General features: G+C 43.0%; 1 protein-coding gene across 1 annotated transcript in view; it reads left to right on the top strand.

The window, feature by feature from the left end:
* Nucleotides 1–15381, top strand: part of galnt10 (UDP-N-acetyl-alpha-D-galactosamine:polypeptide N-acetylgalactosaminyltransferase 10 (GalNAc-T10)) — a 100986-nt gene that overhangs the window by 49977 nt on the left and 35628 nt on the right. The window contains exons 5-6 of the mRNA XM_017719564.2: nucleotides 9111–9296; nucleotides 11266–11449. Of these exons, the coding sequence (XP_017575053.1) occupies nucleotides 9111–9296; nucleotides 11266–11449 (370 nt within the window). The remainder of the gene's footprint in view (nucleotides 1–9110; nucleotides 9297–11265; nucleotides 11450–15381) is intronic.

The following is a 15381-nucleotide window of genomic DNA, read 5'->3' as shown; positions in this document are numbered from 1 at the left end:
TCAGACAGACAAACCAGAATACACCCTGGGGATTAAGAGGTTAAAGAGTAATTCTACTAGTTTCCAGAATTCCTTTAATTAAATGTAAACAGTCGTTGAGAGCGATTTGGTGTGAAACGCTCTGTTCTAGAGAAGCTTACTAAGTCAGAATTGCTCACAGTGGTGGTGATGGGAACCAGACATCTAAAGCAAGAATGGAGCTTGATTTTCTCCTCTCCCGTCAGTTTCGGTGGTCTGCCAGGTCTCCCGGTGGGTTGTTAGGATTCCTATTTTCTCTGTAGCTTTTAATCATTTTTTCAGCTCCAGTTTTAGAAACTGTCTTTCTTCTTCCTTATGCAAGTGAATTGTCTTATATCTGATCTCTTTACGAACATCTCCTGAAAAATCAATAACTTGTGCTTTATTGCTAATAAATAAATGAAGGGGGTCTCTGACTTTTACACGTTGTGCTCTTAGCAGTTGTGAGGTTGGGCTCAGGCTGCTGGATGTTTCAGGAGTGAATACACTCTCGGTTTTGTGTCATCAGGCGCAGATGGTGTGTGTTCAGTAGATTATCTCCTACACGCTGAAACACACCACCGTGCTGTGATCCTCCACGGTCCTCACACTCCTACAGGAGTGTTTCACTCCCACCTTTCTTCAAACTCACCAGCTTTATTTTTAGAGGTCTGAGCAGAGACTTTTATTTTGTTTGGTTTTGTGTTGATTTTCATAGTTGAAATAAAAATGAACTCCGTTCACGAAGGTTATTATTTATTTATTGTTTTATCTCTTTCATAGAATATTTTTAAAAAATAACTTGGTGTACAGAGATTTTTATTTTATTGTATGTTATTTTATGAAGTTGTTATAGAATATTTTTGGAAAATAAACCGTGTACATGCGTTATTTTGCTTTACATATTTTTAGTTTAGATTTTAGAATGTTTTACAAAATAAACTATGCACAGAGGGTATTTCTTCCATCCATCCATCCATCATCTTCCCCTTCTCCGGGGTTCGGGTCGCGGGGGCAGCATCTTAAGCAATGAGGCCCAGACCTCCCTTTCCCCAGCCACTTCCACCAGCTCTCCGGGGGGGATTCCGAGGTGCTCCCAGGCCAGCTGGGCAATATAGTCACGCCAGCGTATCCTGGGTCTTCCCAGAGCTCTCCTCTCTGCTGGACTTGCCTGTGACACATCACGAGGGAGGCATCCAGGAGGCATCCTAACCAGATGCCCGAACCACCTCAACTGGCTCCTCTCGACGTGAAGAAGCAGCAGCTCTACTTCGAGTCCCTCCCGGATGACCGAACTTCTCACCCTATCTCTAAGGGAGAGTCCAGAGACCCTGAGGAGGAAACTCATTTCGGCAGCTTGTATTCGCGATCATATTCTTTCAGTCATTACCCAAAGCTCATGACCATAGGTGTGGGTGGGAACGTAGATCGACTGGTAAATCGAGAGCTTTGCCTTGTGGCTCAGCTCTTTCTTTACCACAACAGACCGGTAAAGAGCCCGCATCACTGCTGACCCAGCACCAATCCGCCTGTCAATCTCCCGCTCCCTTGTACCATCACTCGTGAACAAGACCCCGAGATACTTAAACTCCTCCACTTGAGGCAAGAGCTTATCCCAGACCCAGAGAGGGCTCTCCACCCTTTTCCGCCTGAGAACCATGGTCTCGGATTTAGAGGTACTGATTCTCATCCCGGCCGCTTCACACTCGGCTGCAAACCGATCCAGCGAAAGCTGAAGTTCACGGCCTGATGTCCCCAGTAGGACCACATCATCTGCAAACAGCAGCGATGTGACCTTGAGGTCACCAAACCGGACACCCTCCGCCCCCTGACTGCACCTAGAAATTCTATCCATAAAAATTATGAATAGAATCGGTGACAAAGGGCAGCCCTGACGGAGTCCAACTCTCACTGGGAACAAGTCTGACTTACTGCCGGCCATGCGAACCAAGCTCCTGCTTTGTTTGTACAGGGCCTGAATGGCTCGTAGCAAAGAGCCATGTACCCCGTACTCCCGAAGCACCTCCCACAGAATACCCCGGGGAACACAGTCGAATGCCTTCTCCAGGTCCACAAAGCACATGTGGACTGGTTGGGCAAACTCCCATGAGCCCTCCAGAATCCTGGAGAGGGTGAAGTTGGTCCAGTGTTCCACGACCAGGGCGGAACCCGCATTGCTCCTCCTGAATCTGAGGTTCGACTATAAGCCGGACTCTCTTTTCCAGTACCCCTACATAGACCTTACCAGGGAGGCTGAGGAGTGTGATTCCCCTGTAGTTGGAACACACCGTCCGGTCCCCCTTTTTTAAAAAGAGCCACCACCACCCCAGTCTGCCAATCCAGTGGCACCGCCCCCGATGTCCACGCAATGTTGAAAAGGCGTGTCAGCCAAGACAGCCCCACAACATCCAGAGCCTTGAGGAACTCGGGACGGATCTCATCCACCCCTGGAGCTTTGCCACCAAGGATCTTTTTAACTAGCTTAATGACTTCGGCCTCAGTAATGGATGAGCCTATTCCCGTGTCTCCAGACTCTGCCTCCTCACTGGAGAACGTGTCGGTGGGATTGAGAAGGTCCTCAAAGTATTCCTTCCACCGCTCAATAACGTCTTCAGTCGAAGTCAGCAGCACACCATCTCCACTATATACAGTGCTAGTGGCGCACTGCTTTCCCCTTCTGAGTCGCCTGACAGTTTGCCAGAATCTTTTCGGAGCCGACTTAAAGTCACTTTCCAAGTCCTCACCAAACTCCTCCCACACCCGAGTTTTTGCCTTGGTGACGACTGAAGCCACAGATCGCTTGGCCTGTCGATACCTGCCAGCTGCCTCTGGTGTCCCACAGGCCAACCATGCCCGATAGGACTCCTTCTTCAGCTTGACGGCATCTCTCACCTGGGGTGTCCACCACAGGGTTCGAGGATTACTGCCCTACACAGCTACAGTCAGCCGCTTCAACAATGGAGGAGCAAAACATGGCCCATTCTGAGTCAATGTCCTCCACCTCCCCTGATATCTGGTCAAAGTTCTGACGGAGGTGTGAGTTGAAGATCAATCTGACACGTTCTTCTGCCAGACGTTCCCAGCAAACCCTCACTATATGTTTGGGTTTGCCTGGTCTGACCGGCATCTTCCCCCACCACCTGATCCAACTCACCAACAGGTGGTGATCAGTTGACAGCTCAGCTCCTCTCTTTACCCGAGTGTCCAAAACACATGGCCGCAAGTCCGATGACACGGCTACAAAGTCGATCATTGAACTGCAGCCTAGGGTGTCCTGGTGCCATGTGCACTTATGGACATCCTTGTGTTCAAACATGGTGTTCGTTATGGACAAACTGTGGTTTGCACAGAAGTCCAAAAACGCTGGGTACTCTGAACTGCTGTTCGGTGCATAAGCACAGACAACAGTCAGGACCCGTTCCCCAACCCGAAGGCGTAGGGAAGCTACCCTCTCGTCCACCGGAGAAAACCCCAACATACAGGCACCGAGTCGAGGGGCTATGAGAAAAACCACACCTGCCCGCCACCTCTCACCATGGGCAACCCCAGAAAAGAATAAAGTCTAGCCCCTCTCAAGGAGATTGGACCCAGAACCCAAGCTGTGTGTTGAGGTGAGCCCGAATATATCTAACCGGTATGTCTCAACCTCGTGCACCAACTCAGGCTCCTTCCCCGCCAGTGAGGTAACGTTCCAAGTTCCAAAAGCCAGTTTCAGCAACCGAGGATCAGAACGCCAAGGCCCACGCCTTCGGACACTGCCCGATCCACAACGCACCGAACCCCTACTAGTGCCCCTCCCGTTGGTGGTGGATCATTGGGAGGGGGGACTCATGTAACCCCTTCGGGCTGGGCCCGGCCGGGCACCATGAGTAAATGCCCGGCCACCAGACAGTTGCTGGCGAGCCCCTCCCCGAGGCCTGGCTCCAGGGTGGGGCCCCGGTAACCCTGTTCCGGGCAGGGTACACAAGTCCCGTTCTTTCATAATTTTCATAGGGGGAATTTTGGATCACTCTTTGTCTGACCTGTCACCTAGGACCAGTTTGCCATGGGAGACCCTACCAGGAGCTTTGCTCCAGACAACATAGCTCCTAAGATCATTCAAGCACACAAACCCCTCCACCACGATAAAGTGGTGATCCATGGAGAGGGGGTATTTTTTTACTTTACATATTTTTTAAACTTTTTTTTTTTAGAATTTTTTTTTCAATCTGTGCAGAGGTTATTAATTTATTTAGTTTTTATTTGACATATTATAGAATATATTTGAGGGAAAAAAACACATTTTAATGTATTTATTTAGTTTATGTATTTATTTTTTTAGCAAATCTCCAAGCACACTCTCCAAGTGTAATCTCAGAGCACAGATGTTATTATTTTTATTTTTATTATTTTATGTATTTTATTTTTCACTTTTATGTTTAGAAAACGGGCCGAGTGCAGTCATTCTGCAGTAGCGCTGTCCCTGTGAGGCTGTCAGTAGGAACAGGTGTCAGATTAGCGTTTAGCCCGTTAGTCTGTAGGTTTGAGGGCAGATGTGCAGGAAGCCGCTGTGTGATTGTTTCCTAGCAACCGTTTTGCTGCCAGCGCTGCGCTGCCTTCCCTGAGAGTCCCGGTGTAAAGTGTCAAGGTGTTCGAGTCAGATTTAAAGAACCGACTGGAACTGACACTCCGAGTCACTGCAGCGATAAATCTGTGACCTCACAACTCTTTAAGAAACGATTTACTGAATACTTTATACACCAATCAACCACAACATAAAGTCCACCTCCTTGTTTCTACGCTCATTGTCCACTGTTACCCTGTTCTTCAGTGGTCAGGACCCCCATGGACCCTCACAGAGCAGGTACTGTTTGGGTGGTGGGTCATTCTCAGCACTGCAGTAACACTGACGTGGTGGTGTGATAGTGTGTGTTGTGCTGGTATGAGTGGATCAGACACAGCAGTGCTGCTGGAGTTTTTAAACACTGTGTCCACTCACTGTCCACTCTATTAGACACTCCTACCTTGTGGGTCCACCTTGTAGATGTAAAGTCAGAGACGACAGCTCATCTGCTGCTGCACAGTTTGTGCTGGTCATCCTCTAGTCCTTCATCAGTGGTCACAGGACGCTGCCCATAGGACGCTGCCCATAGGACGCTGCCCACAGGACGCTGCCGACAGGGCGCTGTCGGCTGGATATTTTTGGTTCTCAGTCCAGCAGCGCCACTGAAGTGTCTGATCTCATTATTTATATAAACCTTTTCTCTTTCTTTACATTGTCTACTGGTGATTTATTTGTTTATTTAATGTAGTCATTATGAACAGTGTTTGTTTACAGTGATGACTTGCTGAGGGCCAGATACACTTGTGAAAAAAGGGAAACGTGGATGTAGCAAAGAAAATGAGTCACGTCAGGCGGAAATGCTGGACTGGGGTAACATTACAACTTCATTTGTGTCACAGGATGACGCTCGTCAGCCCCTCTGTCTCATTTTAAACTAAGATTAATGAGTTTGTGAAGCGGAGTGCTGTTCATTACTCTGATTAATCACCTCCCATTCCACCAAGCTGGATTAGATTCAGGAAAAAATGAACCATCGTAGAAACGTGACCCATTTTCTCCATCAACTCTCATTATTTTTGCTATTTTACACATTTACAATAACAGTGAAGACATTAAAACCGTATAATAGCACCGATTGAAGTATATAGTGTTTAATGAAATGTCAAATCCAAGCCGTCTTCTGTCTGAAGTTATTCTAAATATCCTCCATGTTGCTGCGACCAACTGTTCGTGTTGGTCTTAGGCTGGGCCTTCACTACACGATTGACTGATGGCGTGGATGATCTGATAGTCTGAGAGGGGAAACGAGATCTTAAGCCCCCCGATCAAACTCTGAAGTGATGGGATATTATCAAACATGTCTGATATTTATGACTCAAAACAGTCACGCGTCCTGCAGTGTGAGATGGCCAGAGACTTCGGCCCAGTCCCATTTCTTCTTTTTACCCCTACCCCTTGTTTTCGAGTGTCACCCTCATCCCTAGGTACTGAGCTACAGGGCAGTGGTTGAGAGCTTCCTCTGACATGAGACCCTCAAATAAAAGAGCATCACTTCATTATCAGCTACCAGCGCCGCTCTGTAGGCGACCCTGCCCGTCTGCAGGGACAGCAGAGGAGGGGAAAGTTCAGCTCCTCACTGCTGGGCTTTAGTCACATTTAGGGATCATACGCCTTCAAAGAGGGGGGCAATTATTTATTACCACCCCCCCCCCCCCACCCCCCACCCCCCACCCCCCAACTCTTTGGCGAGATAAAGCTGAAGTCAGATATTCTCCAGATTCTCTTTCGAATTTTCCCGTTCCACCTTAAATGGAGCAGCGGTTACATTCTGGTGCTTCAGCGTCAGAACTGCTGGACTATTTAAGGTGGAATGGCTTTCACGCTGTGTTGCTCACGTCCCTTATTGACTTTTTTTTTTTTTTGTTTATTTTTTTTATTAGACAAATCATTGCTGGTTTACGGGTCCATATAATGGAAAACCCCATTTCCTCACTTTTCAGAAAAAAGAGTAAATATTGAACATACATTCACTCTCCAGTCCGTGCAGTCCATCACTGTGTCCCAGTTCAGGGGCTGGATCCTTCGAAGGACGCGGTCTACGAAGTCCTGTCCTTTGAAGGCTGCTTAGAGTGATATGAGACGGACTGCCCTGCGGCGGATATCCTGTTTGCGTCACGGCACCACTGTTCCCGCCCTTATCGCTGTGCCATGAAACGCTGCTCCCATCAACTTATTTTAAAGATGGAGCCACAAACTTTGATTTTAATTGTTCATTTTTTCATTTACTAGACCTGGAGATGCTTCACTTCCTTCAACGGCTGCTGATGTGTTTTATTTTATTATTATTTTTTATTTTTACATTTGTATTTTTTCACCTTTCGCCTCAGTTTAAACCCAATACTTACATTTAAAGTGTCTCCTCCAACATTTCTTGGCTAGATATGAAGGAGCCTTTGAAATGGGACAGCCTAGTCGCACCGCTGTGGCGGTGTCTGCCTTCAAACGCAGCCTAAGAAGGATGCAGCCCCTGAAATGGGACACACTGCGTATGTGGCGGTGGTCTCCAACCCTGGTCCTGCAGAGCTGCCTTCCTGCAGAGTTCATACCACAGTTAGTCCAGCTACTCACCCTCTCTCGAAGTCTCTGATTGGCTGGAGCAGATGTATTAGAGTTAAGTAAGGGGTCGGGCAGCCTATTGGATACAGTTTAAATTCTGCAGGAAAGTAGCTCTTCAGCACCTGGAGACCACCGATAAGCTGAAAGTCAGCCTTTTTAAAAGTCATTGTTTTTGTCATGAAAAAAAACAAATTTACATCTATCAGCAGTTTAGCCCCGCCCACTCTGACTGCAGCTGTTTAGCTCCACCCATTTGACCCGCAGAAGTCTACCCATTTATGCTGAAGTTATAAGAAGTGTTTCAGCTCCAATGTTATTTGAATAGGGCACAATATAGGGCAGCCAATGGGAACACAGCTCATTTACACATATATACAAAGCACTGTATGTTAATGTAAAAAAGAACTATGGCCATTGTTGGTACATGAAACCACACAAAAAGTGTTACACGTGGACTCAAGGAAAAATAAAATATCTGAAAAATTGACATTTTAAGATGATTTAAGGTAAAACTAAACTGGATTCTAAGCATTTACTGTGATTTTGTTAGAAGGTCTTAGTGAAGGGCAGCAGAATGGATAAGGTTCAGAATCAGAATCGAGCTTGTTGCTAAATACATTGATGTCTTGGGTATTTTCTCTGTGTTCGGACACAACATACCCCACTCAACATGTGAGCACTGCACAGTTGTCCTCCCCATTCTCCCCTAAACACTCACGCTCTCACACTCACGCACTCACACTCTCGCACTCACGCTCTCACACTCACGCACTCACACTCTCGCACTCACACTCTCAGACTCACACTAGCACTCTTGCATTCACACACTCACACTCTCGCACTCGCACTCTCACACTCTCGCACTCACACTCGCACTCTCACACTCTCGCACTCGCACTCACACTCTCGTGCACTCACACTCTTGCACTCACACTCTTGCTCTCGCACTCACACTCTCGCACTTGCACTCTCGCAATTGCGCACTCACACTCTCAGACTCACACTCTCGCACTCTCACATTCTCGCTCTCACACTCGCACTCACTCGCACTCACACTCTCACGCACTCACACTCTTGCACTCACACTCTCGCACTCGCACTCTCACACTCACACTCTCGCACTTGCACTCTCGCAATTGCACTCTCACACTCACACTCTCGCACTCACACTCTCAGACTCTCACTCTCACACTCTCACATTCTCGCACTCTCGCACTCACTCGCACTCACACTCTTGCACTCACACTCGCACTCTCGCACTTGCACTCTCGCAATTGCACTCTCACATTCTCGCACTCACACACCCGAACTAATGCACTCGCACTCACACTCTCGCACTCACACTCTCACACACACTCTTGCATTCACACTCTCGCACTCACACTCGCACACGCGTACACACTCGCACACACCCATGCACACACTCTCGCACACACTCTTGCGCACACACTCATGCACATGCACTCACATGCACACACATTCACTCATACACACATGCGCACACACACTCATGCATATGCACACACACTCTCACACACACATTCTCGCGCACACACTCTCAGCAGTTGCCACGTCTCAGAGGAAGCCTGTGCTTTCACTCTCCCAGCGGTGGTGGTATGGTGTAACTGGGGGAGTCCTAGCTAGTAGGTGGAATTGGATACGTTTATATTTGGGGACAAAATTGGGAGGGAAAAAAATACTAAACGATGTAAAGATTGATCTACGAATGCAAGAACAAAAGTAAAAAAATAATAGCAGTTGAATGGCAGGTCGCCTGTGCATGCTCAACCTATGTATAATATACAGGAGGCTAGTGTATTATACTGTGTTTGAAAGAATTTTTAGTTTTTATACAGATCTCCACGTTATGAATGCAGTTAAAGTGTGAAAATGTTAATAATCTTACACTTAAAGTCTGTGTAAATAAAGCTCCGCCCCCTCTGCCCTCTATTAGAGCACCTTAAGGCCTCTCTGGAGGATTACATGGTCCGCATGCCGAAGGTTCGGATCCTGCGCACTAAGAAGCGCGAGGGGTTGATCCGGACGAGGCTGCTGGGCGCCGCTGCTGCTAAAGGAGAGGTCATCACCTTCCTGGACTCGCACTGCGAGGCTAACGTCAACTGGCTCCCACCACTACTGGGTGAGATCCGCTTTAGTCAACATGTTTACAAATGTTCACATGTTTAAATGTGTAGAGACTTCATAACACATTAAACCCTTTAAACTGCAGGCTTATTATTCAGCTATTAACCTTTAGACCTAAAACTACTGCCAGTTATTCAGTAGCTGCAATGAGCTGTTCTGTAACTACTTTACATTTTTCTCTGTGTATCATAAATTATTCAGTATCTACTGTGAATTATTCAGTATCTACAATGGATTATTCAATATGTACTGTAAATTATTCAGTATATACTATGAATTATTCAGTATCTGCTTTGAATTATTCAGTATCTACTGTAGATTAAGTGTCTGCTATGAATTATTCAGTATCTACTGTAAATTATTCATTATCTGCTATTAATTATTCAATATGTACTGTGAATTATTAAATATCAGCTATGAATTATTCAGTATCTACTGTAAGTTATTCAGTGACTGCTATCAATTATTCAGTATGTACTGTGAATTATTCACTGTGTACTATAAATTATTCAGTATCTGCTTTGAATTATTCAGTATCTACTGTAAAGTGTCTGCTATGAATTATTCAGTATCTACTGTAAATTATTCATTATCTGCTATTAATTATTCAATATGTACTGTGAATTATTAAATATCAGCTATGAATTATTCTGTATCTACTGTAAGTTATTCAGTGACTGCTATCAATTATTCAGTACGTACTGTGAATTATTCAGTATGTACTATGAATTATTCAGTATCCGCTGTAAGTTATTCAGTGTCTGCTATTAATTATTTAGTATCTACTGTAATTTTGTCAGTATTTGCTATGAATTATTCTGTATCTACTGTAAGTTATTCAGTGTCTGCTATTAATTATTTAGTATCTACTGTAATTTTTTCAGTATTTGCTATGAATTATTCAGTATCTACTGTAAGTTATTCAGTGTCCGCTATTAATTATTCAGTATGTACTTTGAATTATTCAGTACGTACTTTGAATTATTCAGTACGTACTATCAGTTATTCAGTATCTACTGTAAGTTATTCAGTGTCTGCTATTAATTATTCAGTATATACTGTAAATTATTCAGTATCTGCTATGAATTATTCATTATGTACTGTGAATTATTTAGTACGTACTATCAATTATTCAGTATCTACTGTAAGTTATTCAGTGTCTGCTATGAATTATTCAGTATGTGCTGTGAATTATTCAGTAACTGCTATAGATTTTCAGTATCTTCTATGAATTATTCAGGAGCTTTTTCTTGTCTTGTAACATTGGTTTACACTGCCCATCAAAAGTTTGAGTGTACTTTCCTTTGTTTTTGTAAAGTTTCGTTTTCACTGTTACTTTTCAGTTGAGTAGTAAAAACCCTGTGCAGGTTTAGTTGATCATAGATCCGTTCTCTGTTCTGATGCTTTGTGCTTATTTATCTTCAGCACTTCGCGTTCTTCAAAGTATCATTTTGATATGAGGAGCGGCTTTTATGTGAGGAATGATTCGACAGTTTTCTTTCCAAACTAATCCAATGGAACTAAACTGGTCCAAATGTGGTTTAAACACCTGACACCACAACAACGGGGCAAAGTGGGCGTGGCCTTTGGCTTTACGCTCAAAGTAGCACTGGCAGTAACATTGGTACAAATATTTACCATATTAACAATGTTGATATTGTTTTCCTCTACATCAGGGGTGCACACCTCCAATCCTGGAGGGCACCCACTAAACCGGGCAAGTAACAGATTAATGTAATCAGTGGTTTACCTACTCAAACACACCTGATCTGTGCTGGACAGCCAGAGTTGTGCACCCCTGCTCTAAATAAACCTGATTAGGCTTTAATATGTTCAGATATCACACCAAGAAAGAAAACATGATCCTTTAGATTAAAACCATTCTGAGAAACGTTTGACAGGCAGTGTCCCTAAAAGATGTGATTTTTTTCCATTTTAACTGCTTCTGCTTTTACCTCTTTTAGATCGCATCGCCCAGAATCGGAAATCGATCGTGTGTCCGATGATCGATGTGATTGATCATGATAATTTTGGCTATGAGACGCAGGCTGGTGATGCAATGCGAGGAGCATTTGATTGGGAGATGTACTACAAACGCATCCCGATTCCTCCAGAGCTGCAGAAGGACGACCCCAGCGAACCCTTCGAGTAAGAACTGCTGAAATGATCATAAGCCTTTTTTCCAATTTGCAGACCAGATTATTAAATTTAACATTCAAAGTTTATGTGTTAACAGTGTGTTGGTGGTTGGTTGGTTAGTGTAGTGGATAACACCTCTGCCTTCTACACTGTAGACTGGGGTTCAGTCCCCACCTGGGTAAGAACCTTACACTATACCAATAAGAGTCCTTGGGCAAATTGTAAGTCGCTCTGGATAAGAGCGTCAGCCAAATGCGGTAAATGTGAGTGTTAATGTGTTAAATATTATGGCGCTTATTTTTAAACCCTGTGAATGAATGTCCCTAGCTTGACCCTTCAACCCATTCCTTTTTGTCACTAGTCGTAATGCTACCAAAACTTTACCAAATGTTTTAGTCATGACTGTTTTCATGGTGACTTTTTTAGCTCATTTTGGGCAGAACTCAAAAAAAGCAGCCAGTACATGACCAGCGGACACAGCTTTGAACAGCTTAGCGTAATATTTTCCATTAAAACACGAAAGTTAGTTCATTGCAGAAAATCTGTGTTTTCTTTAGTGACTATTCTTAATGTTTCACACTGATTTTCAGACTTTGAGACACATTTACTTCAAAACAACGGAATCCAACTGCTCACCATGGGATGCAGCCTCACTTCCTGCTCTAAAATGCAGGGGTGTGGCTAGAATAAAGCCCCGCCTACAAACTAAACCTCTGTGTTTCGGTAGTGACATGAAAATGTGGGGCAGCATTTAAAAAAATTAAAATAAATAAAATGATTTATTTAAAACATGAACTCATGATAAATCTTAATCTTTTGGCTTCATTTTAAAAGAAATCAAAAAGATCTTAAAAATAAACAAAAAAAATTAAAAATAAAATTCTAAGGTTCGAATGTAAGTTGTAATGTAATTCGAATGTAAGTTCTAATGGACCGTTTATGCTGGATTAGTTTGTAATGTGTAACACATAGCACTTCAGTCCTGTTCTGTAATGTCTACCTGGCACCACCCCAGTGTTTTATCATGTGATTTTATATATTTGCAATATATGTAAAGTATAGAAATATCTAAAGTATTAAGATTAGTTTTTGTAGTTAGATTTTTTGAGCAGAGGTCTTGCTGCCATTCGTTCAGCAGTGGATGAAGCTGGGAGTCTGTTTAAGAGCTTATAAAACTTTGTACTTGAAAACATCTGAAAAAGTTAGTCAACTTTTTCTGTAAGATCTTCAAAAGATATATGGATCCCATCCTCATAGAGTTCAGAACATTTCTGTAAACACCTCTGTGCCCACATTTTGAATCAGATTTACAAGGAGGTAATCACCGTCTGAAGAAAACCTTGTATCTCCATTTTTGGTGTTTTTCAGTTTTTGACAAAATTTGAAAATACCTGTTGTTCTTTACATTGTGTGTAAATTCCATGAAGAACAAACCAGAATTACTTGGAAAAATGTCTGGTTCCATTGACTTACATTAAAAAATTTTTCCTTCTCCTGTAAAGTTACCATTTTGGAGATACAAGGTTTTGTTCCGACAACAACCAAATGTTGTTTTACGTCAAATTAGGGAAAACCGGGATAAAATTTGTGTCTCTTCAAGCATATTATACTTCATGCCAGGCCCCAGTAGTGTTTATAAGCGGTGCAGATGTTTGGTCTTGGCTGCTGAGGCAGGCTGCGGTGATGGAAGGCAGACAGTGATGAGTGGAGGAGATTTATGTCAACATTATTCAAGTTTCCAGACACTTAACAGCTCTGAAATTACAGCAATTTACCAAAGTACGTCTGACAGCAGAAACATTCGAAATTATGGAAGCTGACATTGACGGGACAGAAATAACTCACATTTATATCCAATAAAGCATTCAAAGAAATTATATATAACACATATTGAGCTGAAGCATTTAGAGATGCTTTAAAAGCTTTCTGCATGTCTGTAGACACGTTCTGCAGTATTGTTGATTTGAGCTGATGCACATTTTTCTCCCATTTCAACACATTCTGTCAATCTTTCATCTCGCTGCTAATATTCATTATTAATATTCGTTTTAATAAAAATGATGAGCCTTTCGAAGTTCATAAGTTATGTAACATTGTGGAAACACTGTACCTGAAAAGCTTTCGTTGCTTTTTAAGTGTGATTTTCCTGCACAGGCCGAGTTTATTGGTTTCTCTGTTCGGGTCTAACAGGCTGCTGTTGTTTACACCTTTAACTCCGTGCCGTGGCGTGATTTGCACAGTATTGCTGTTTGTTTTAGCTTTGAAACTTTGAAGATAAACTAATTCCCACTGGTTGCTTTACCTTTAGAGCTAATTCTTCACTGTCCACTGTTAACGTCTCTACTCCTGTTTGTTTTTACCTCCGCACTCATTTTCAGTTCTTTTCCACTTTGTAGCAGTCCTCTAAAATAATATTCCACGGTTTGCAAAACACTTTAAAAATGGCTCGTCAGTTCAGCCTAACAAAATGCTTCATGTGTTAACAAGCAACTGAATTAGTTTTGTTCCATCTGAATGAATATTTTGAATGAATGATACTTAAGATTAGAGTATTTTGACTCCAGGCTGTGTTTGGCCAAACTGTAACGTTATATTCGGATAACTTGTAAACTTGTGCTCAGTTGAACTGTAAAGCTGTATTTGGCTGAAGTGTAAAGTTGTGTTCAGCTAAGCTGTAAAGCTGTATTTGGCTGAAGTGTAAAGTTGTGTTCAGCTAAACTGTAAAGCTGTATTTGGCTGAAGTGTAAAGTTGTGTTCAGCTAAACTGTAAAGCTGTATTTGGCTGAAGTGTAAAGTTGTGTTCAGCTAAGCTGTAAAGCTGTATTCGGCTGAAGTGTAAAGTTGTGTTCAGCTAAACTGTAAAGCTGTATTTGGCTGAAGTGTAAAGTTGTGTTCAGCTAAACTGTAAAGCTGTATTTGGCTGAAGTGTAAAGTTGTGTTCAGCTAAACTGTAAAGCTGTATTTGGCTGAAGTGTAGAGTTGTGTTGAGCTAAACTGTAAAGCTGTATTTGGCTGAAGTGTAAAGTTGTGTTCAGCTAAACTGTAAAGCTGTATTTGGCTGAAGTGTAAAGTTGTGTTCAGCTAAACTGTAAAGCTGTATTCGGCTGAAGTGTAAAGTTATGTTGAGCTAAACTGTAAAGCTGTATTTGGCTGAAGTGTAAATTTGTGTTGAGCTAAACTGTAAAGCTGTATTTGGCTGAAGTGTAAAGTTGTGTTCAGCTAAGCTGTAAAGCTGTATTTGGCTGAAGTGTAAAGTTGTGTTGAGCTAAACTGTAAAGCTGTATTTGGCTGAAGTGTAAAGTTGTGTTCAGCTAAGCTGTAAAGCTGTATTTGGCTGAAGTGTAAAGTTGTGTTCAGCTAAGCTGTAAAGCTGTATTTGGCTGAAGTGTAAAGTTGTGTTCAGCTAAACTGTAAAGCTGTATTTGGCTGAAGTGTAAAGTTGTGTTCAGCTAAACTGTAAAGCTGTATTTGGCTGAAGTGTAAAGTTGTGTTCAGCTAAACTGTAAAGCTGTATTTGGCTAAAGTGTAAAGTTGTGTTCAGCTAAGCTGTAAAGCTGTATTTGGCTGAAGTGTAAAGTTGTGTTCAGCTAAGCTGTAAAGCTGTATTTGGCTGAAGTGTAAAGTTGTGTTCAGCTAAACTGTAAAGCTGTATTTGGCTGAAGTGTAAAGTTATGTTGAGCTAAACTGTAAAGCTGTATTTGGCTGAAGTGTAAAGTTGTGTTCAGCTAAACTAGAGTGTTTTATTCCACTGAACTTTGTGTAAATTGAACTTTCCTGCTGAAGTTAGTTCTTTCCCTAGTGCTGCCAGCTCATTGCTGCTGAAAGCTAAAACCTCGACTCTGCTCACAATCGCGTGATTCAACTCGCTCTGACTGTCTGTCCTTGAAAAAGTGGTGGAAAGATACTACGACTTTAACTTCACCTCATCAGGCCTCATCAGC

Source organism: Pygocentrus nattereri, chromosome 16 (genome assembly GCF_015220715.1).
Source record: "Pygocentrus nattereri isolate fPygNat1 chromosome 16, fPygNat1.pri, whole genome shotgun sequence".
Classification (NCBI taxonomy): Eukaryota; Metazoa; Chordata; class Actinopteri; order Characiformes; family Serrasalmidae; genus Pygocentrus; species Pygocentrus nattereri.
This window is presented reverse-complemented; position numbering and strand designations above follow the sequence as displayed.